We start from the raw sequence: 22,180 nt of genomic DNA, 5'->3' as shown, positions 1-22,180 counted from the left end.
CCGGCTGGCTCGGTTGTGGCCAGATCAGGCGCTTCAGTTGTGGCCGGACCGGCTGGCTCAGTTGTGGCCGGACCGGCTGGCTCAGTTGTGGCCGGACCGGCTGGTTCGGTTGTGGCCGGACCGGCTGGCTCGGTTGTGCCCGGACCGGCTGGCTCGGTTGTACCCGGACCGGCTGGCTCTGTTGTGGCCGGACCGGCTGGCTCGGTTGTGCCTGGACCGGCTGGCTCAGTTGTGGCCAGATCAGGTGTCTCAGTTGTGCCCGGACCAGCTGGCTCAGTTGTACCCGGAACGGCTGGCTCGGTTGTACCCGGACCGGCTGGCTCGGTTGTGGCCGGACCAGCTGGGTCAGTTGTGGCCGGACCGGCTGGTTCGGTTGTGCTTGGACCGGCTGGCTCGGTTGTGGCCAGATCAGGTGTCTCAGTTGTGCCCGGACCGGCTGGCTCGGTTGTACCCGGACCGGCTGGCTCGGTTGTGCCTGGACCGGCTGGCTCGGTTGTGGCCAGATCAGGCGCCTCGGTTGTGGCCGGACCGGCTGGCTCAGTTGTGGCCGGACCGGCTGGTTCGGTTGTGCCTGGACCGGCTGGCTCGGTTGTGGCCAGATCAGGTGTCTCAGTTGTGCCCGGACCGGCTGGCTCGGTTGTACCCGGACCGGCTGGCTCGGTTGTGCCTGGACCGGCTGGCTCGGTTGTGGCTAGATCAGGCGCCTCGGTTGTGGCCGGACCGGCTGGCTCGGTTGTGGCCAGATCCGGTGTCTCAGTTGTGCCTGGACCGGCTGGCTCGGTTGTGGCCAGATCAGGCGCTTCAGTTGTGGCCGGACCGGCTGGCTCGGTTGTACCCGGACCGGCTGGCTCGGTTGTGGCCGGACCAGCTGGGTCAGTTGTGGCCGGACCGGCTGGTTCGGTTGTGCTTGGACCGGCTGGCTCGGTTGTGGCCAGATCAGGTGTCTCAGTTGTGCCCGGACCGGCTGGCTCGGTTGTACCCGGACCGGCTGGCTCGGTTGTGCCTGGACCGGCTGGCTCGGTTGTGGCCAGATCAGGCGCCTCGGTTGTGGCCGGACCGGCTGGCTCAGTTGTGGCCGGACCGGCGGGTTCGGTTGTGCCTGGACCGGCTGGCTCGGTTGTGGCCAGATCAGGTGTCTCAGTTGTGCCCGGACCGGCTGGCTCGGTTGTACCCGGACCGGCTGGCTCGGTTGTGCCTGGACCGGCTGGCTCGGTTGTGGCTAGATCAGGCGCCTCGGTTGTGGCCGGACCGGCTGGCTCGGTTGTGGCCAGATCCGGTGTCTCAGTTGTGCCTGGACCGGCTGGCTCGGTTGTGGCCAGATCAGGCGCTTCAGTTGTGGCCGGACCGGCTGGCTCAGTTGTGGCCGGACCGGCTGGTTCAGTTGTGGCCGGACCGGCTGGTTCGGTTGTGGCCGGACCGGCTGGCTCGGTTGTGCCTGGACCGGCTGGCTCGGTTGTACCCGGACCGGCTGGCTCTGTTGTGGCCGGACCGGCTGGCTCGGTTGTGCCTGGACCGGCTGGCTCAGTTGTGGCCAGATCAGGTGTCTCAGTTGTGCCCGGACCAGCTGGCTCGGTTGTACCTGGAACGGCTGGCTCGGTTGTACCCGGACCGGCTGGCTCGGTTGTGGCCGGACCAGCTGGCTCAGTTGTGGCCAGACCGGCTGGTTCGGTTGTGCCTGGACCGGCTGGCTCGGTTGTGGCCAGATCAGGCGCCTCGGTTGTGGCCGGACCGGCTGGCTCAGTTGTGGCCAGACCGGCTGGTTCGGTTGTGCCTGGACCGGCTGGCTCGGTTGTGGCCAGATCAGGTGTCTCAGTTGTGCCCGGACCGGCTGGCTCGGTTGTACCCGGACCGGCTGGCTCGGTTGTGCCTGGACCGGCTGGCTCAGTTGTGGCCAGATCAGGCGCCTCGGTTGTGGCCGGACCGGCTGGCTCAGTTGTGGTCGGACCGGCTGGTTCGGTTGTGCCTGGACCGGCTGGCTCGGTTGTGGCCAGATCAGGTGTCTCAGTTGTGCCCGGACCGGCTGGCTCGGTTGTACCCGGACCGGCTGGCTCGGTTGTGGCCAGATCAGGCGCCTCGGTTGTGGCCGGACCGGCTGGCTCAGTTGTGGCCGGACCGGCTGATTCGGTTGTGGCCGGACCGGCTGGCTCGGTTGTGATTGGACCGGCTGGCTCGGTTGTGGCCAGATCAGGTGTCTCAGTTGTGCCCGGACCAGCTGGTTCGGTTGTACCCGGACCTGCCGGCTCGGTTGTACCCGGACCGGCCGGCTCGGTTGTGCCCTGACCGGCTGCCTCGGTTGTGCCTGGACCGGCTGGCTCAGTTGTGGCCAGATCAGACGCCTCGGTTGTGGCCAGACCGTCTGGCTCAGTTATGGCCGGACCGGCTGGCTCGGTTGTGCCTGGACCAGCTGGCTCGGTTGTGGCCAGATCAGGTGTCTCAGTTGTGCCCAGACCGGCTGGCTCGGTTGTACCCGGACCGGCTGGCTCGGTTGTGCCCTGACCAACTGGTTCGGTTGTGTCCGGACCGGCTGGCTCGGTTGTGCCTGGACCGGCTGGCTCGGTTGTGGCCAGATCAGGTGTCTCAGTTGTACCCGGACCGGCAGGCTCGGTTGTGCCCTGACCGGCGGGCTCAGTTGTGCCCTGACCGGCTGACTCTGTTGTGCCCTGACCGGCTGGCTCTGTTGTGGCCGCACTGGCTGGCTCAGTTGTGGGTGGACCGGCTGGCTCGGTTGTGGCCGCATCGGCTGTATCGGTTGTCGCTGGACTGGCTAGATCGTTTGTTACCGGAATGGCTGGCTGGGGTGACTGGACTTGCTCGGTTGTGGCGGAACCAACCAGGTCTGGGGTTGCTGTAGAGATGGCATTTTCTGCTACATTGTAGTTTTCTATGCGATGAGGAACTGGAAGTAGAACAACACTGTAATTTAGTAGCCTGAAGTGAATTACTGTCTTACTGTTGTACCGCAAATAATGGAAAGTGAATTGCCATCCATCCATCCATTTTCCGATCCGCCTTATCCTTGCAAGGGTCCCGGGGGGTACTGGGGCCTATCCCAGCCGTCTTCGGGCAGTTGGCAGGGGACACCCTGAACCGGTTGCCAGCCAATCGCAGGGCACACTGAGACAAACAAACATCTGCGCTCACACTCAAACCGAGGGACAATTTAGAGTTTTCCATTAACCTGCCATGCATGTTTTTGGAAGGTGGAAGGAAATTGGAGTACCCGGAGAGAACGCACGCAGGCATGGGGAGAACATGCAAACTCCACACAAGTAGGCCCGAGCTGGAATCGAACCCAGCACCTCTGCACTGTGACTCTATCATCAGTGAAAGAAAAAAAAAGGGACTCAATGAGAGAACTGTGTGCCAATTCATTTGAGACAGTTCTATCTGATTTCAATACAATGGAGACACAAAAAAAAAACTCGCATAACGTCAGAATTTCTTTCATTGGCCGGGGAAATAAAAAAAAAAATTAAAAAAAGAGGAAGAACTACAAGCGATAAAACTTCATATTGGCAAAAGTCCTGGCCGTCATGGCCTCGAAACAGAATTTCACCAATTGTACTTATCTGTTGAAGATGTTTATGATTTACTAAGAAGCATTTGTTAAATGACAGTTTACATGAGGGAAACATTTTATCAGGGTGTAATGTGATTGTTAAATCAAAAAGGGGTTGAAACTGACGTAAATAACGACAGACAATTCACCATCATGAATACTAATTTTGAAATCATTGCAAAAATAAAAATTTGATTAAATGAAAACATAAAGAGTCATGCGCTTTTAAAGGATTTTAAAACAAACCTATTGCTGAACAATGTTTTATTTTTATTTTTATAAAACCGTCGATTATACATCCAGTGATGATCACTGAGCCGTTATGAAGACCAAGAGTCTCCCTGAAAGCTCCACGGATATGTTCAGAGGACTGTTTGTTCAATCACTGGTGAAAATAAATGTAAATGTGCTGCAGTCGATGTGAATACGTTTAAATAACGCAACATACAATTTTACAAAAATTGTAAAAGTATTATTCCTGAATATTTATTTTACTTTCAACCACTCGAGATGTTCGGTGGCATCAGCGCTATACCTACACATATAGTTCGTATTTTTTTCTTTGTATTTTTGCCCTCTATTGACAATAAAAGCGGTACTGTGCTATGACCAAAACATTATATATATATATATATATATATATATATATATATATATATATATATATATTATATAAAACATGAATTGGAATATTTCATATCACACAATTTTTATGCTTTGTCTTTGATTTAAAGATGACAATACGCAAAAATCTACAAACATTTTAGAAATTGTAACACAAGGGTTTTAAGTATGTCATACAGCATCGGTGAATCTGTTTCATATTGTTTGCAGCCTTTTTCCGAACAAACGACCGATGAAGCCTGACCTCAAACTTACCATCGCCAGAAGACAGGCCGATGAGTAGGACAGCCAGAATCACGGCTGAAGACGACGACGCCATGAGCGTGACTTTACATCCCAGTCGGCGCTGATGAATGAGACAAGCTGTGATCTGCATGGACTTTGGCAAGGTGTCTATAAGAACATTTGCTTTTTCCTCCACCCAGTTAAGGTGTGGAAAAAGCGCCGTCACTGATAAAGGTGATAAGGCCGAACACAAGTTCCGTATGGAGGACAGCATCGCCACGCCGTTGCACTCTGCCCTCTCGCACCTCAATAGCGGGAAGCGTCACTCAGCCAGGGTTTTTTTTTTTTTTTTTTTTACGACAAGTGGTAAAATTCAACTGGTTGCTTCCCGATGCGTCATTTGCAACGTTATACCTGCTGTTATGTTCTGATCGGATTTCTCAAGCGGAACATGTTGGTGGTGGCGCCGGGCCCCTTACAATGAGTCAAATCAAATACTAGTTCGGGTCATACAAAGTATTTGTATTTGCTGTTGGTAAATGGGTGGAATGAGTGATTGCCAGTTTACGCAACCTTCCTTTGTGATGGGCAAAAGTCGGAAAGCAGTAAAAGTGTTCCACGCCTCATCGCGGGCTTCATGCAGTGATTTCAGGTTTTCAACGCACCATGTTGGATTATTGCTGTATTTTGTATGCCACAATCAATACACCCGATAGTCCCGTTTTGGTGGTGATGTTGTTTTCACAATGAGGGGTATTCACAGGCGACAGGGACTGAGCCACTGCCCACAACCATCAGTTATGTTCTTGACGTTGTTCCAAAACCTGTATGATATGAGAGTTATGATGATGATGGTGTCCCATGTGTCACGATATTAAGTCCTGCTCCTAATTTGAGTGCTGTAGTTGCTACGTCATCAGCAGTCCGTGTCATATGGAAGATTAAAAATAGGCCATTTAGCTCATATAAGCGGGTCGTTATATGGACGATGGTAGTATTCCTGCTTTTGACACTTGAGTCACAAGGATCACTAAAGCCATTTGTCCGTTCACCAGAAGATCAGCCTTTTGAGTAGATCATTTTAATTGGGTCAAAAAAACAAACAAACAAACAAAAACAGCTATACAAAACTGAATGTACAAATTCAACAACGATGTCGCGTGCGTCAAAGCAATGTGAAGTCCGATCTTCGCTTCAGCAGCTCCAGTGGAATCATGAAAGGGTTGAGTGGGGGGCACAGTCCCGTCCACGCGGGTTCGCCGCCCCCCTCTGCTGGCCCTGTGGCGCCGTCTTTGACGTTCTGCTGAGGCTCCCGGTCGCTTCCCTGCCGCTTACTCTCCAGCTCCGTCAGCACTTTTCGGGCCTTCTCAGAATCCTCAGCTTCGGACAAGTTCTGGTGCGCCTGTAAGGTGGAGAGGGGGGCTGCAATTAGTCCACATTGGTGGGCTGGGATCTCAGTGTTGGTCTTCTCCTTGTTGGGGGAGTGACTCCACCTGGATGAGATGTTGGCGCAGGCTTTGGCAGCGTAGGAGGCCCAGTTCCTCCGGGAGAGACATCACCAGGTCCAAGACAATGGCGCTCTCTTAAGGAACATGACACGATAAGGGAGTTGACACAGGTGGCAAAAGAACTCACTCGGTCAAGATGCTTGTGTAGAATGAACGAGTGCTGATTCAACTTGTTGACTAAATTAAAAGTAATACAAAAAGTACAAACTGAAGTACCGTATTGGCCCGAATATAAGACGGTGTTTTTTGCATTGAAGTAAGACTGAAAAAGTGGGGGCCGTTTTATATTCAGGGTCTAGACATTATACCCATTCACGACGCTAGGCGGCGCCAGATATCATTGAAGCGAATGTTGAACTTGACTCCCCAGGCCAAAGTGAACCAGTGTCACGAAGAATAAAAATAGTGGTAGCACGAAGAAGAAAAATAAAAAATAGCGGTAAGAAAGAAAAGAGAAGAAAATAATAGAAGAGATAACAGAAAATGGAGAAATGTAGCGACAATCTGGAGAAAAGTGGGTCAAAGATCGGCCAGGTACACCGGCAGCTGAGGAGAAGTTATGATGTCATTTACATTTCAAAAACCAGAAGCCATTCACTTACGAATGTGATTGCACTTTAGTTTACATATTTAAATGTTCAGATATTAAAATTTGAATGAGGCAAAATAACATGCTTTTTCTCTCAAATATATTGTTAGAATCATTTGTTTCAGATGTACTGTAATTATTTTCTGTATAAAAATGAATTTGGTGTTGAAAAAGTCTTTTTTCAAACTTGAGTCTTGAAAAAGAGGGGGTCGTCTTATAATCAGGGCCGTCTTATATTCGGGCCAATACGGTACAAAAGTTGTAATGATCTAGAATTGCTGAGTTTTGATGAGCGTTAGCTCGGCACTGGATCGGTCGCCCGCACTCACCTGTGGCTGTAAGCTCACATTCGCCCTCAGGGTTGTGGACGCCACTCAGATAGTTGTAAATCCTCTCAAAGTCCACCTTGAAGTCTTTGGAGGCGGTCATACCCGAAAGACTCGGCTGCTCAACCGAGACCACTAGAGATGGCGCCGGACCCGTGCTGGCTACTGGCCTCTTGAACGGGACTTGGACAAACACAAAGAACCAAACATACTGTTGCAAGACATTTGGTCCCGATCCCATCCGCATCCTGGTCCATACCTTGGGCCGGCGCTGCTCCGAGAGGGGCGGTACAATCTCTGGCGTCGCTTTGTGCTGCTTCCAGCCGCGGCGGTTGGCAGTTCCTGAGGGTGTGCGGCTCTGTGGATGCCACAGTCCAGATCTGCTGGCAAGAAAACTTTGGTGAGCAACACATACATTTGTCTGAGCGTCATTTGGCCCGCGGCACCTGAGAGAACGCCTTGGAAAGCGGAGCGTCGAAGCTCCCGGACACGACCCGGGCCAAACGGGTCCACGTGTGGATGGCCGCCATCTTCTTCTCTGCCAGTGTCCTGGTCTTCAGCTGCAAGATGGCGCCAGAGATCACCTTGTCCTGGAGGCGTTGCACCACAGACCGGATCTGCAAAGACCAAAGCAGTGTTGCGATTCTTGCAAAGTGTTAGACCGTATCTGAATGTCGGACATTGAAAGACAATTATGTTGGGGGTTTTTTGCACTTCTTTAACCTATTGGTTCATATGTCATCACCCGCTGCATCTGCAGATCTGCATTCTCCCTCGCTGATTTGTTGCACGTCCTCCTTCCAGTAATAGTCGGTGGTGAGTGAGTTTTTGTTTTCTCTTGTCTCTTAGTACTTGCTCAGGTGGGGCTCAGTTGGTCTTTGAATACATGAGGAGGGTGCTTCTAGACCTGCTCTATGTGTAAAGTGTCTTGAGCCAACTTTTTTTTAGTGTGTTTGGCATTACATTCATTTTAGTGAATTATAGTTAAATTGTGAGTGTGACAAGTTCAGGGCGTACCCCGCCTATTGCCCGGAGACCGCTGCGAAAGGGTTCAGCACGCCCGCAACCCTCGGTTGGATTTTAGAACTCTGTATTGTGATGACTTGGGCATTTCGTGCTCCACAATACGTACTGAACTACTGTCACTCGAAAATCAAATATATCCCCTAGCCTAGTGCATTGGGCCCAGGGGTGGTGTTTGAGTTTCGTCACGAGATAAATTCATCAGTTGTGGCGCAAAAATATTAAACCATGTAGTTCAATGTTTGTTTTTCAAAAAATGTCCAACCGACCTTGTAATTATGCAACTGTAATGACGACATAGCAGACACCCGAGCAGCGTTCCAAAACTATTTTCAATTACCTAACCAAAAATCCCTACACAGCGATTAGGGAACGAATGGATAGATGATTGGCAAAAGAGCCCACCGATGAATGTGTGCACGCGACACCCAAAGCGCTGTTTTGTCGGAACAACTGCTTGGAAGACTGGACCGTAGCGAACCTCAGAATCGGAGCGAGAAGGAACATCCTTCTTAAGCAGACTATAGTCGATGTTCCCCGGCGAGCCTGCGCCGCAGGAAGAGCCTTGTCTCCTCAGGGCGTCCAACAGCATCTTCTGCTCCTTTCGGGACCAAGCGCAGGCTTGCCTCGATTGGGTTGGCTCAGGGTTCGGGTTCAGGTTCCGATTCGGTTTGTTGCGCGTGCGAGGTGGCGGCTTCATGTCGACTCGACTGCGCTCAAAACTGCAAATCGACCTGACGAACTTAAAAGCAAAGAACTACTGACAACAAGTCACCGACCGACATCCGGTAGTGCTCGTGACGTCAAGTCTACTTCCGATGGCAACATTCGAACGATTTCTCTCACGTCACTAGTAATCACAAACTTATTCTTCCATTTTTTTACAAGGACTTTTAATTGCCTACAGTCGAGGAGTGCCATGCCAAAATAAGAAGACTGAGTTATTGTTAAAAGTAATTTGCATGTCCACAATGTAACTCTGCCTTATCCATTTTTAATTTTGTTTCCATTTCCCCCCCTATTTTTTACGATAGGGTCAGCAATGTTCCCTAAGTATTTTTTCCTACTGTCGTTAATGTGAAAAATTAGGTTAAATATTGATTATGTAAGTTGAGGGGTTCGGATTGGATTATATTTATTGGGATTTTTTTTTCACTAATGATAGCAAAGAAGATAATTTTGATAGAAGTATTCTCGAGAAATTCCATCCCAACATTAGGTATTTGTCATTCAAAAAGGCTTTCCAAATACTGTGCTCCTTTTTTTTCCTCGGATTCCGTAGTATGTCATTTCCTGTAGCAAGATGGCGGCCATCTGGAACGGCTTGACTCCAGCTTGTCTCGCGGGACGCTTCGTCTTCACTCAGAGTCCGAAACCCAACGCGGGCAGGCTACGTTGCTCGGACATTTGGAAGCACGTATGTTTCCCTCGCTCTTCAACTTAATGTCGCTTCATTCCCGACGCGATCATGATAGGCTCGCATCACTGTCCGTCAGGCTGACTGTGACTTTGACAAGAACGTCAGATTCTTGTCAACCACACTCAAGAATTCGTATGAATTTATCCGGTTGTCATTACATTACAGCCGCAGCTGTTGTGAACGCGCTATATCAATAAAGATGTATTGTCTTGCGGTACATGTAGTACGTTATAACGTGAAATGTAACCCTAACCCTTGATACTGAACTGTAAAAAAAAAAGCGCTCACACTTCGGGACAGTTTATAGAGTGTTCCAAAAAAGTGTTCCATTAACCTGCCATGCATGTTTTTGGAATGTGGGAGAAAGCCGGAGTACCCGGAGAAAACCCACGCAGGCTGGGGGAGAACATGCAAACTTCACACAGGAAGGCCGGATCGGGAATTTAACCCTGAGGCCAGCGTGTTAACCAGTCGACCACCGTGCTGCCTTGTGTTGAATCAAAAGTTAAAAATTGCTTTTGCTATGGAAAACAATGATCAACATTTTTGCTTATTTTCTGTCATGTGATGAACCAAACCAGTAGCTATTTTTGGTGCATTTTCTGCATTCTCAATTGAAAATAATTGAATGGTTTTCAATTGAAGTTGTAAGCCCTATTCCTCACACCCGAACCGGTCCGAATCCCTTCTTGAATCCTGCCTGCTGAGCAGCTACATTCTCAAGAGTTTGCACATATAATTTGCATTCAGTTTGCCAATTTCCCACCCCAAAAATGTTTTAGAACCGCTCACCCACATGCTTCTTACTTTAGCCTGTTGCTCTTCCTCTCACCAAACTAGTGCTGGCTCCAAAGGTCTCATGTGCACACGGCATTTGACTTGAACAGTTGGGCCGCTGGCACCCCATCAGTGCTGTGCAGGCGGCGCCGTGAGAAGCTCCTCTGGGTGGGCGTGAGACACAACAGCACCCAGGTCAGTTGGCAAATTGAAACTCATAAGCAGTCATCAGCATTGACATTTCCGAATATTTATTATTTTTCTTTCAAACCCAGATGCTGAGTGAGGGCAGCCCCGTGGTGGCCAACAGCGCCGGGGTCATTCCCGATCAGGTGGATAGAACAACAGCTAAAGTGAGACAAATTTGCCAAAGTGTCACCTTATACGTGGTGGGTGCTTCCAGGTCCCGCCTGGGCCTGTTTCCGTGACGACGGGAGACGCACCCGTCCCGTGCTTGACGCAGTCAGTTTCGGACGCGGCGGAGGTCCTCCAGGCTGCCGATCCGGAAGCCCGTCTGGTCGAGCTGGGCTTGGCTGGCCACACTCCGGTGGGTGTCATCCAGAACCTGCTAGAGTTCATGCACATGGACGTGGGCCTGCCCTGGTGGGCAGCCATTGTTGTCGGTAAGCAACCGCAACATCAAGAAAAGCAACTAGTAAATCACATCTTTGAGAACACACTTGTCGGGAGTAGGCAGGTACAATTAGAAATTTAGTGGAGCTGGCAGCCAAGCCCTTCAAGGCTTGAAAAATGATTCGTTTTGAAAAGTCACAGGCAAAAACCTGGGAAGGTTCCGTGATTGAATCAAGGTGGACTGTTTGTGTGTCGCCAGGGACGGTGGTGGCTCGCCTGGTCGTATTTCCCGTCATCGTGAAGGGCCAGCGGGAGGCGGCCAAGCTCAACAACGTCATGCCCGAGATGACCCGCCTCAGCGGCAGGATGACCGAGGCCAAACAGAGCGGCAACAAATTTGAATGTAAATTCCGCTCCCGTCCCATTCGCTCTCAACTCAACTGTATTTCTCGAGCACTTTCAAACAGCCATCGCTGCATACAAAGTGCTGTACATGGAGCAATTTAACATATACAATAAACAGCAAAACAAATCGGTAATAAAGACGGTAGAAAGCACCGAACAGTAAAACCAAGAACAAATCTAAGTCATGCTGAGTCAAATGCCAAATGCTCTGCTTATGTTTTGCGTGCGCTGACGTTTGCAGTTGCCAAAGCCTACACCGACCTCACGTTGTTCCAGAAGAAGCACGACGTCAACCCCATCCGCGGCTTTCTGATCCCTCTGGTGCAAGTCGGTATCTGTCTGGAAACGTTTGTATTTGCCACTATCTGGAGATTGTGTTTTTTTTTTTTTTTTTTTTCCTGTCTGACTGATGTCTGTCCACCTCCCAAGGCGCCCATCTTCATCTCCTTCTTCATGGCGCTGAGGAAGATGGCGTACTTGCCGGTGCCTAGCATGCAGACAGGAGGCACGCTGTGGTTTCCGGATCTGACGGCGGCCGATCCCTTCTACATCTTGCCTCTGGCCGTAACGGGAACCATGTTCTTCATCCTGGAGGTGTGAGTCCCTAATGTGCATCAGCATTTCGAGTTGTCACGCCCAACTTTGTCACCACGCTCTCTATTGCGCTTTTAGCTGGGCGCCGAGTCAGGCGTGGATAACCCCAACCTGCGCGCCATGAAGACCGTGTTCCGGATCATGCCCTTCGTCATCCTCCCACTCACCATCAACTTCCCCACGGTGCGTTTTTCGTCATCGCCGCCGTCTCCTTTGTTGTCCTTGCACCCCGGGCAGGGAAAAATGAAGGACGAGCCCTCCCTCCGCTGTGTCCTCAGGCCGTGTTCACCTACTGGTTCACCTCCAACTGCTTCTCCTTGGCTCAAGTGGCGCTGCTCAAACACCCGGTGGTCCGTGACAAGCTGCGCATCCCGGAGAGGATCAATCACCCGGCTTCGGACCTGCCTCAAACCGACGGCTTCATCGACAGCATGAAGAAAGGTCAGTTCAAATGCGGCGTTGGCTTGACAGCTCACGCAAATTGGATCCGTGACGAAGCTTAATTGACTCATGTCGCAAACTGCCATTGATGCACGAGATGTCGTGATGTAGTTTAAGACCTTGTGGCCTTCTCGACTGCTGTTTATCGGAGGATGTGTTACAAGGGGATCAAACTCAGGCAAGCCAATACTCCTCCTCAGTGATAGCAGCCTGATGAGGTGGCTCGGGCATCTGGTTCTAGGATGCCTCCTGGACGGCTCTCTGGTGAGGTGTTTCAGGCATGTCAGTTCTGGGGATGACCGAAGACACGTCGCAGAGCCTATAGTTGTTACTCGATTGGCGTTCCTGTCCGTTCTTATGTCCTGATGACCTTGTGTGATGTCATCAGGCGTGCCGTCCTGTTCCAATTGAAAGTGCGCATAAACCAAGACTGCATGGAATGTTATTCTTTAACCAGCTTAAAGCAAGGTTGGTGACTTGGCTGGGAAAATATCCCATGATACATTTCACGCTGCTCTCAAAATGGCTGAGGAAGGGACTCATGTTTGTCCATTTTTTATTTTGAAGGAGGGTGCAAGGGGTTCACAAGTACACACAGCTTCTAAGAAAATAGAGACGAGTGTTCTTTGGAAAACTGTCGTCGCCAAGTTGACAAGACCACACTCTGCGTTCTCGCTATTGAGAAACAGCTTATGTCTCCCGCATGCCTCAGATCCCTCCATGGTTGGTTAGAGGGAAGTCTGGGCTTCCGTGCTTAAGGCACTGCCCCCGGCGACGCGACCCTGGATAAGCAGAAGATGATGGCTGGATAGATCATTGAAACCAGATGTGGATTTTGTACTCATTACTTTGTCAAAATAAGTTTCTCACTTTTTCAACCTCCGCGGAAGAGGACATAATGGGCGGGGGTTGGGGGGGATTTGTCAGGCCTCTGATGTCGAGCTCGTTTTCTCATCCAGGATGGAAGAACGCACAGCTGGCTCAGCAGCTGGAAGAGCGAGACAGACGCATCAAAAATCATCTGGACCTTGCCGCCAAAGGTAAGTGCCCCATGCCCTAACGCTGTCTTGGCATTACACCAGGACAAGAAGTGGAAAATAGATGCATTCCTTTGTTCAATTATAAAAAATGCTTGTATTATCCTTTGTCGAGCCACGAAACGTGCACACACAAAAAGTGTGTTCTGTATCCTGAAATCATGTTGCACTTTACTGAATGTATCGGGAAATGGACTCAGTCTTGTTTTGCACGTGGCTTGCTAAAATCTTTTTTGTTGTGTGAATGGCAGAAGAGGGTGCGGGGGGTGCGTAGCGTAATTGTGCCATCTAGTGGAAGATCATTGAATTGCTGCCGCAGGGTCCCGTCTACGGTCACAACAGTTTGATTTTCCGGTGATGTGTCTGCCCTGTCATTTTGCGGTTCGTTTTCCAAAGCAAGAGAAAGGAGACAAAAAAAAAACACGAGAGACTGAATAAGCATGCATGTATACATGTACATCTAAGCTTCCTTAGGTGTCTTAAAAGGCGCTATATTGTACATTATAAATCAAATGTAATTAATTGCTCAGGTATCAGCCTTGGATCTTCTCCTTTGCACTTTTCACATATAAACAAATACATGAATAGTATCATACCGATAAATTCAGCAGCTAGAGTTGCAGATTTGTCTCTGGTGTAGAGGCGGCTGAGCCGAAAACAAAAGAATCCTCATTTTGTTGCCAAACTGCCCTTCTTGTTTTGTCAAGATGAGTGAGCGGAGTTTGTCATTGATTGCGGGTGAGGTTTTTTTTTCTTCCCTCTAACACCATGTTAGGCTTTGCAAAGACGAGTAAGATGCAAGCTAGTAAGTGCTTGATTCCCCTTCGCTGACAGGCGTTAGTCTTGTTTGTGATTGAAGTGATATGGACCTCAAGCTTTTGCTTGTGGGACGTCACTCGTGGTTTTGTTTTGTAGAGCTGGACAATTTAGCAAACTTTTAATCATATTACGATTTTTGGCTGCCACCATGAAATGACCTTTTCATCTTTGCTATTTACATTTTAAAATGCAGACGCTGCTGTCCTTTAACTAGTAGTCATCAGCCAAGTACCATTAGTTAAATTTAAATGTTTTGAAAACTGCGTATTGTTTGTTGAAAATAGTTCCATAAAAAATACAGGTGTTCCATGAATTTAATGAACAATTATGATCAGCAACCGTGATTACAGTACTGATCCAAATAATTGAGATGATCATTTTTTGCCTGAAAATTTCCTTTTTCTGTAGTTCTGTAATTCTTTTTTTTTCTTCTTCTTCCTTTCTCAGGTCCACTGAGGCAGACATTTACCCACAACCCTCTGCAGCAGACCCCAACGCCATCCAGCAAAGATAAGAAGGCCACAAGCAAGACAAGACCATGGAAGGACATCATGGAATGAAGTGCATAGTGTACATATTTATTGCTAAATGTTGTCAACGCGGATGATTTTCCTATTGGCATTAAAATGGAAAAGCACTTGACACAAACCCCTTTTGTCAGCATTTTTATTATAAATAGCCCCACCAGCACTCTCAATGTTGGAGAGACATACAGTATCATAATTGTCATTTCAAAGAACCAGTCCATTTCCAAAAATAGATCTTTCAAGTCATGTAGTGCCACACATAAAATCTCTGCTCGAAAACTAACCTTCACCAGTCGAGGTGTGTGCGTGTGTACACGCGCGTGCCCCTGTATGTGTTGGTGATTGCGTATTCAATCATCGTGATCAATGTCCAGTTCTGTTAAAACTGAGAAGCACACCTTCTGTATGAGTACTCCGGACTGAGCTGAAAAACATGGGACACATACGGCAGCTGGGTTAGAGGCACCCCATATTGTGAAAGGGGGTTCTCGTTCCGCTGTGGAAAAAGGCAAAATTTTGGAAACCTTGGATGGGTTCCTGGGCGCTGTTCAGTCGCATAGCGGGAGAAAGTCAAAACTATGCTTGGACTGATAGTTCGAGGTTTGCGGTTGTGTTAGCTTACCAATGATCCTCCGTAACCACACGGGTCTCTTGTGGGCCGGAGTGTAGCAGCACAGGAAGTAAACGGGCACGCCGGACAGTGCGATGCCGATGCCGATCAAGGAGTTGACTGTGTCACTGTACAGGGGCACCACGACCAGGAAGACGGTGAGGAGGCAGAATATGACGGGATAGACGAGGCTGAGCTGCAAGGGAACAACGGCGGTTAGGGTTGGGACAGACTTCGGCGCAGCCTTTTAAACTCTTTCCTACTTTCAGCGGCCTCTTCCTGTCCGGCTGCTTCCAGCGCAGGTACAGTTGCCCCAGAATGGAAAGCCCCACAAAGAACCAGTAGCTGAAGCTGTAGTAGTTGATGAGCCTGAAGACGTCCTCCACGCACAAGTAGATGAGCGCCATGACGCCCTGCAGAGCAGAAGAAAGCGGAAGAGGCGCCGAGATATTGTTTGAATGCAGCAATGAAGGGCAAAAGTGTGTGTGTGAGCTGACGAACATTGAAGAGCAGCGCCGGGATGGGCGTGTAGCGGTGCACATGGATCATACACAGGTAGTCGGGCAGGTGGCCCTCTCTGGAGCCCACGAAGAACAGCCTTCATACACACAACAACAAAACGGATGATGGGGCGTGGCCACAGGAATGGACGGCGGTACGGTGAACCGCATTCTCCGCACTCACCTGGAGGACGCCAGGATGGAGGCGTTGAGTCCTCCAAAGCAGGACAGAGCAACCGCCAAGGGAATGGTCCAGTTCATCACGCCAAACACCTGGTCTGCAAACGTCTGCGGGTGGACAGGTGACACAACCGTGAGGATGACGACCGAGATTCTTCCGCAAAGGCAGAGATTCCTCACTCACCACGGCGACGGCGTCGCTGTCCAAAATGGCGTTCATGGGCAGGATGGTGTAGTAGGCCACATTAGTCAAAATATAGATGACCGTCACGATGGGCATGGAAATGGCGATGGCCAGCGGCAGATTCCTGCAAGCCAGCAGCACGGATCAGGTCATTTCATGGAGGGGTGCTGGGGCGAGGGGGAGGAAGGCTCGCTCCTCCTCCTCCATCAGTATCACACCACCTTTCACCTCAACTGCCATTTTTGATGAACATTTATGAACACGGAAGCTGAGTTCATTTCGAATTTCCTCCGGCGTTCCCCATGGGTCTTGTCTTGGGGATGTGCTATTTGTGCAACATTTTCACTGTTGTTTGGATGAAACCCAAGTCTGCTTTGCTACTCAAGTTGATCCCTCTGCAAACATCTCCGGAAACTCTTCCTCCAACCACCTGACTTTTAGGTTCTGCTTCTTACAAGCCCGCATGCTCTTTTGGATCCTCTGCCTGGCCGCTACGTTGTCATTTTTAAATCTCAACAACTCTCCGATTCGACTCCATCTATCCATCCATTTTCCGAACCGCCTTATCCTCACAAGGGTCGCGGGGGGTGCTGGAGTTTATCCCAGCTGTCTTCGGGCAGTAGACGGGGGACACCCTGACCCAGTTGCCAACCAATCGCAGGGCACACACAGACGAATAACCATCCGCGCCCACGCCCATACCAAGCGACAATTTCGAGTTTTCAATCAGCCTGCCATGCATGTTTTTGGAATGAGGGAGGAAACGGGAGTACCCGGAGAAAACCCACGCAGGCACACGGGGAGAACATGCAAACTCCATACAGGGAGGCCGTAGCTGGAATTGAACCCGGTACCTCTACACTGTGAGGTGGACGCGCTAACCACTGGACCGCCGGGCCGCCCCCGATTCGACTCATGTTGAAGTATTTCTACGTGTACCTTTCTGGGTTCTTGATCTCCTCTGTGACAAAGTTGAGCGTGTCCCATCCGGAGTAGGAGAACAAAGCCGAGTAAAGAGCCAAAGCGATGTCGCCGGGATCCTGAGACGAGCCCTCAAAGAGGCCCTCAAAGTTCTGCGTGTGACCTACCAAAACGCACAAAAATCAGCCTTGATGACCACCAGGTTGACGATCAACCGGCACGACTGAGCGTCATTCATCGATGAAAGAACCTTGGATGATTTTAACCAGGCCTGTGATGATGACCGCAATCAGGGCGATGACTTTGACGTAGGTGAAGAAGTCCTGCACTCTGGTTCCCCATTTCACATAGGCGCAGTTGACGAAGGTTAATAAACCTGCGGGGGGGAACGACACAAAATGCTTTTTCAACACAACATTCTGACACCGCGCATGCACGCCCTCAAACCCCTCCATAATAATCCACGCTTGCTGACATTTGTTTGCGCTGCGCTTCAGTGTCGTAGGAAGCCGCGCTGCTGACCGGAGCGGACATGAAACAGCAGAGCGCAGCACAAGCATTCAACACCTTGTTGTTCACCCGGTCCTCGGCCACCCTCCTGAGAGACCAAAAAACTCACTCGCTCAACCCTTTGCTCCGCGCTGGCCACCGAAGCTCCACGCTAATGCTATCGTCTTGCGGCCTATTGACAGCTCCCGGGATTAAAATAAATTTGAACTCGGCAGGAAGGAGGCTCAAAGACAACAAAGGGCCACACCGAGGTCGTCCGAGAAGGAGCGACATAAGCCGCACGCAGCGTGTGGCGAGGGAAAAGAAAAGATATGCGCTCGGATTGCACATTTCAGAGGACGGGAGATGCGCATGCTGCTGGGAAGCTGCTCTGTTAGTTTAGCATTTTATTCACACTTGTGATTGCTTTTTTTGGGACTCACGATTGGCCACGTTGCTTTCTTGTGTCTCGTATTCGAGCTCTGGCCCTCGGACGACGACACGTTTGGAAAGTGAGCCAGATGGGCATGCCGTGTTAAAAATAGCCACTTCAAAATGTCTTTTTGAGACTTTTTTTTTTGGTCATCTGTCCAGTCTATGAATATTTTCAAGTTCCATTTATTTGGCCTAAACAAAAAAAATGACCGGGACAAAGTGGGCCCTGAGAATCCCACCAAAGTGGCATGTCGCACTACCACTGGCGTGTCATCAGCGTGTTTAGCACGCTGACTTGGAATAAATTAGGTCACCTGGCTGAAGGGGGACATTTTAGAGCTACTTGGAAGACAAGACTGTTGTGTTGGGTTTGCGCCGTTGGGGTCAGAGTCTCATCTTGGGAAGGACTTTAACTTGCAGCTATCAGCTCTCCTTATCATTCTCTATGCTCATGTGTGTGTGTGTGATTTAAAAAAAGAAAAGGCCGCTCTTTGCCTAGAATGTCATATCAAAGGTTATTTGTGAGACTTCCGCAACAAGTTCTGGCTTAGCGTCTGGGGCCCTCGGTTGTCTAGGTCTCCGGTTGCCCAAGCGTCGGCACATTTTTGCTTAGCGAGCGTCACGTGTGTTTCTCAATACTTTGGTCAATTAGTCAGGGCTGCTCTTTTGTGTCGCCTTGGAAAGGTCAGCTGTGCACTGAGGAAGTTTCTTGCTGTTTCCACGGCAAAAAAAAAGAAAAAAAGTAAAGAGCGTGACTGGTACCAGGATTTTTAAACAGGAACGTAAAGTCCCGCAGTAGACTTCCTTCTTCCAATGCGGTTTCACTTCTATGTAATGATGTGGGGGGGGGGGGGGGGGGGTCTACTTACATATGCAAGCGGCCGCCAGGAGCCGATTGGCCACGTACGGCGCAATGCAGGTGGGGAAAATGGGCTGCACCATGTAGTTGGAGAAGGTGATGGCGATGACAGCTTGGCTGGTGGGCTCGATGATGAGTAGTGACGTCCACAGTCGGATGAAGGCAAGGAAGCCCCCGAAAGCCTCCAGGATGTACGCGTAGGAGGCCCCCGATTTGGTGATGGTGGTCCCCAACTCCGCGTAGCACAGCGCGCCGAAAACAGAGAAGATGCCGCCGACGGTCCACACCACCAGTGAGAGACCATAAGAGGCGCTGTGGATGAGGACACCCTTGGGCGACACGAAGATGCCCGAGCCGATCATGTTGCCCACGATCAAGCAAACCCCGTTGAGCAGGGAGATCTCCTTTTTCAGCTTCATGGACTCCTGGAATTCTTCGGCCTTGAGAGATGGGGGGCGGCTATTGGAGGGGTCTTCTGTTGGAAGCGGACTAAAAGACATCCTGGTTTTTCTCAGTCACTTTTTTTGTTTTCTTAAAATCCGGCCGTCCGGTTAGGATCTGAACCCGCCCAAGCCGAATGGCTCTCCAAAATGTCTGCGGCTATCTGAGATGGTCTCCTGCCATCTGTGGAGAAAAACCCAAGTTCACATGAGGGATGCTTTTAACCGTTGGGGAGCACAAATGGCCTTTGTGTTTTCTTCTTTTTTTCTTTTTGCTCAGAAGGTTCATCTGCTGGCTGTGTTCTTTTCAAATCGTAAACACTTTCACAGTGTCAGCATGCTGACTACTCACATGTTTTTCAAAGTTCATCATCAACAGCCCTCCCCACCAGCACCGGGAACTACAAACGAAGCCTGAGGATGACTCACACTGTTCTTCACCCTGCAATCTAAAATATTGTTTTCGTTCTTAGTATTTCCAGTTGCTGAATGAATGAAGATTGCCAAAAATAAGCACATTGTAAAAACACGGCTCTTTACACCTGACTATAATTCTTTCAACAATGATAAATGAGGAGCGGGAAAGATTCCTGGGAGACGAGAAGGTGTCGTTATGATGCTTCAGTTGAGAAGAAGCTGTCGTTACCTTTCAGGAGTAGAAGAGGAGGCGCAGCCCAGGACTTTGTCTTTTTTGCTTGTGATCCAAGTGTCGCCTCTGCCTCTCCGCATACGCATGGGGAGCAAGGTCCAAAGAAGGTGCCGATAAGTGTCCCCCTACTCAAGGTTAGATTCTCCCTTGACTTTTTTTTTTTTAATCAGAGAAACAAAGACAGATCAATCTCTGTCATTGATCGCTTTCTGGATTCATGTGGTACTTATTTCCTCGTCTAAAAATAGATGATTTTCATAGCGGGGATTCAGAGAGTGCGGGAAAAAAAGATCAATGAGCAAATTATCCAGAAGAAAAAAAATGAAATTGAAAGCGTACCTTGTGCGGCTTCCTTGCAAATGGCTCAAACAAGTGCGGTGTCGTTGCTATGTGCTGAGCTGCTGTGTCCTTTTTCCTCTGCTGCTTCCTCTTCCTCGTGCACTTGAGCCTCTATGCACCCGTGTTTTCTGCTGAGGAAAGGCGTGTGGTGGGCCGGGGTGGGTGTGTGGGGGGTGAGTAGTCACAATTAACTGTTTTAGTGTCTCCTGAGTGATTTTAATGAGATTACAGCAGACCTGAGAAAATAATGGGCTACGGGGGGGGGGGGGGGGGGGGACGGATCCTTGTACACAATTAATACTGCTACTCACTTCAATAGAATGTTAGGTGTTTATCATCTTCTTTACGGAACAACGACAGGTTAAGTTACAGTTACACTTCCCAAGAATACACACACACAGACAAGTATATTCTGGACGTAATTTTGAACTGAATGATTTGGCGTCGTTCTTTATCGGGCTGCGCCACTGAATGAGAATACGGCGCCCTCTTGTGGTCCCTCAAAAGAGACAGCCGTTAGGAACGCGCAGATTTATTGAAAAGCAGCCTTTCCGGACCTTTAAATGAGCCAAGACGCATATTTTTAAGCTCTCAAAAAATCTCACGGCACACCACCAAACAAAAATGTCACAAAAAGTGGACACACGTCAATTGTGTACTTTCTACCATTGGGCAGTGATCGTCATAAAAAGTCGACACGCGTCAATGGTATGCCTTCTTCCGTCGAGCAGAAAATCATTGATTGTTTTGTCACGATAAATCTCTAGCATGGCTCGATGGCCAAAGCTACGTTATTTGTGTAAGCTTATTAATTATCATTTTATGTTAGAGCATCATATTATTTCATGTTAATCATACCTAATTTATATTCTGTTGTTTAATAATTGCTTAGACGTGTTTTTATGTTGATAGGTTCCGATTGGCTGTTAAAGTAAGAGAAGCAGGAAGTGATTTTAGTTACGATTGTTGTGTTCTGGAACGTGCTGCGGTGCAGACGTTTTTTCCCCATTTTAATAAACTGCATTAAATGATTCCATCTCTCTTTTTGTCATTCGTAAAGTAGAGCTATCCACTAAAAACAACGATCCCCTCAACTTAGATTTGTGATAAATAAATTACTTTTCTGACCAATTCGGTGAAATTTGATCATTTCCCAGGGCATAATTTAAGAGCTCTCGCGGTACACTAGTTGGGAATCACTGCTGTAAAGGATCGTTTTAATTTTTTTCTAATCGTGTTGTTATTTTGCAATGTACTTGACTCAGAACGTCCGCTGTGGATGCAGTTTGAAGTTGTGCGTTTGTGTGTTTTCATTGGGAATGACGGAGCGTGTCGATGAATGGTTATCGAAGTGACTGATCAATGCGTGATTGAGAAACACTTGATGGCGATCTCGGCGCCTTTTGTTCCACTTGCTACCCTGGACATTCTTTCCCTTGGTGTCCGGTTGCCATGTAGGGTAAAAACCACGAGGATGAAAGACTGCCATTTTGGGGACAGCTGGGCCAGGTCCGTCCCTGACGCCCCCTCCCCTCAACCCCCCATCCTGCTTCCAGTCACTCTGGAGGGGTCCGGGGTGGTATTGTGTAGAGATTAGAGCTTCCTGTGTGTCAACTCATTACACGGATGGGGTGGAAGGGGGGATGTGAAGGAGTGAAATGAAAGCGAAAATGAAAGAGTGTGCATGAAAAAGTATGACAGAGAGGGGGGAAATGGAGGGGGGGGGGTTAGGTGATGGCCTCAACAGCTGCACACACAATCACACCGTCAAGGCTTTGATTACCCTTCTCTCTCTCTCACACACACACACACACACACACACACGCACACATGCACACAAGAACATATTAAAAAGCTGAATTAGGTGCAGACAAAGGACCCCCCCCCCCCTCCACTCCTCACTCACCTCTCCTTCCCAATCTATTCATGCACAACATTGAATCTGGACAACCCCCCCCCCCCCCAAAAAAAAACACAATAAGAATGGTAAGAAATCACAGCATATCATAGCAAGCCACAAATCCCACCCAATGATGTCCTCTGGTGGCTGTTAGAAGTACTGCGACAACTTACGGTAACCTGATTAACCTCTGAGTAACTATGACATAATTCCTGGAGCCCAAATAT

The 22,180-nt window shown here is 49.4% G+C and overlaps 3 protein-coding genes across 4 annotated transcripts; 1 reads left to right on the top strand and 2 right to left on the bottom strand.

Annotated features, from left to right (window-relative positions):
* Window positions 1-5,473: 5,473 nt before the first annotated feature.
* snapc2 (small nuclear RNA activating complex, polypeptide 2) lies at window positions 5,474-8,656 on the bottom strand. Of its 2 annotated transcripts, none has more exons than XM_086102336.1 (6): window positions 8,336-8,656; window positions 7,278-7,448; window positions 7,091-7,211; window positions 6,835-7,014; window positions 5,902-5,990; window positions 5,474-5,810 (listed from the first exon to the last, which is right to left on the bottom strand). In XM_086102336.1, exons 1-6 carry the CDS (start codon window positions 8,552-8,554, stop codon window positions 5,574-5,576), a joined length of 1,017 nt encoding a protein of 338 aa, XP_085958462.1. In that variant the 5' UTR covers window positions 8,555-8,656; the 3' UTR covers window positions 5,474-5,573. The 2 variants fall into 2 exon arrangements, with proteins under 2 accessions (XP_085958462.1, XP_085958467.1); XM_086102341.1 differs by having other exon boundaries at window positions 8,260-8,514.
* A 488-nt stretch (window positions 8,657-9,144) lies between these two features.
* On the top strand, window positions 9,145-14,568 carry oxa1l (OXA1L mitochondrial inner membrane protein). The gene is made up of 11 exons (XM_086102322.1): window positions 9,145-9,271; window positions 10,115-10,246; window positions 10,327-10,383; window positions 10,455-10,674; window positions 10,884-11,027; window positions 11,271-11,356; window positions 11,459-11,623; window positions 11,702-11,806; window positions 11,902-12,064; window positions 13,024-13,104; window positions 14,368-14,568. Exons 1-11 carry the CDS (start codon window positions 9,158-9,160, stop codon window positions 14,478-14,480), a joined length of 1,380 nt encoding a protein of 459 aa, XP_085958448.1. The 5' UTR covers window positions 9,145-9,157; the 3' UTR covers window positions 14,481-14,568.
* A 4-nt stretch (window positions 14,569-14,572) lies between these two features.
* Window positions 14,573-20,212, bottom strand: slc7a7 (solute carrier family 7 member 7). The gene is made up of 12 exons (XM_086102311.1): window positions 20,054-20,212; window positions 19,712-19,865; window positions 19,418-19,514; window positions 18,636-19,249; window positions 17,093-17,218; window positions 16,861-17,005; window positions 15,922-16,045; window positions 15,742-15,845; window positions 15,559-15,655; window positions 15,321-15,470; window positions 15,070-15,253; window positions 14,573-14,871 (listed from the first exon to the last, which is right to left on the bottom strand). Exons 4-12 carry the CDS (start codon window positions 19,123-19,125, stop codon window positions 14,798-14,800), a joined length of 1,494 nt encoding a protein of 497 aa, XP_085958437.1. The 5' UTR covers window positions 19,126-19,249; window positions 19,418-19,514; window positions 19,712-19,865; window positions 20,054-20,212; the 3' UTR covers window positions 14,573-14,797.
* Between the last annotated feature and the right edge of the window lie 1,968 nt (window positions 20,213-22,180).

Source organism: Hippocampus guttulatus, chromosome 2 (genome assembly GCF_054856545.1).
Source record: "Hippocampus guttulatus isolate MCC_2025c chromosome 2, RoL_Hgut_1.0, whole genome shotgun sequence".
In the NCBI taxonomy this organism is placed as follows: Eukaryota; Metazoa; Chordata; class Actinopteri; order Syngnathiformes; family Syngnathidae; genus Hippocampus; species Hippocampus guttulatus.
This window is presented reverse-complemented; position numbering and strand designations above follow the sequence as displayed.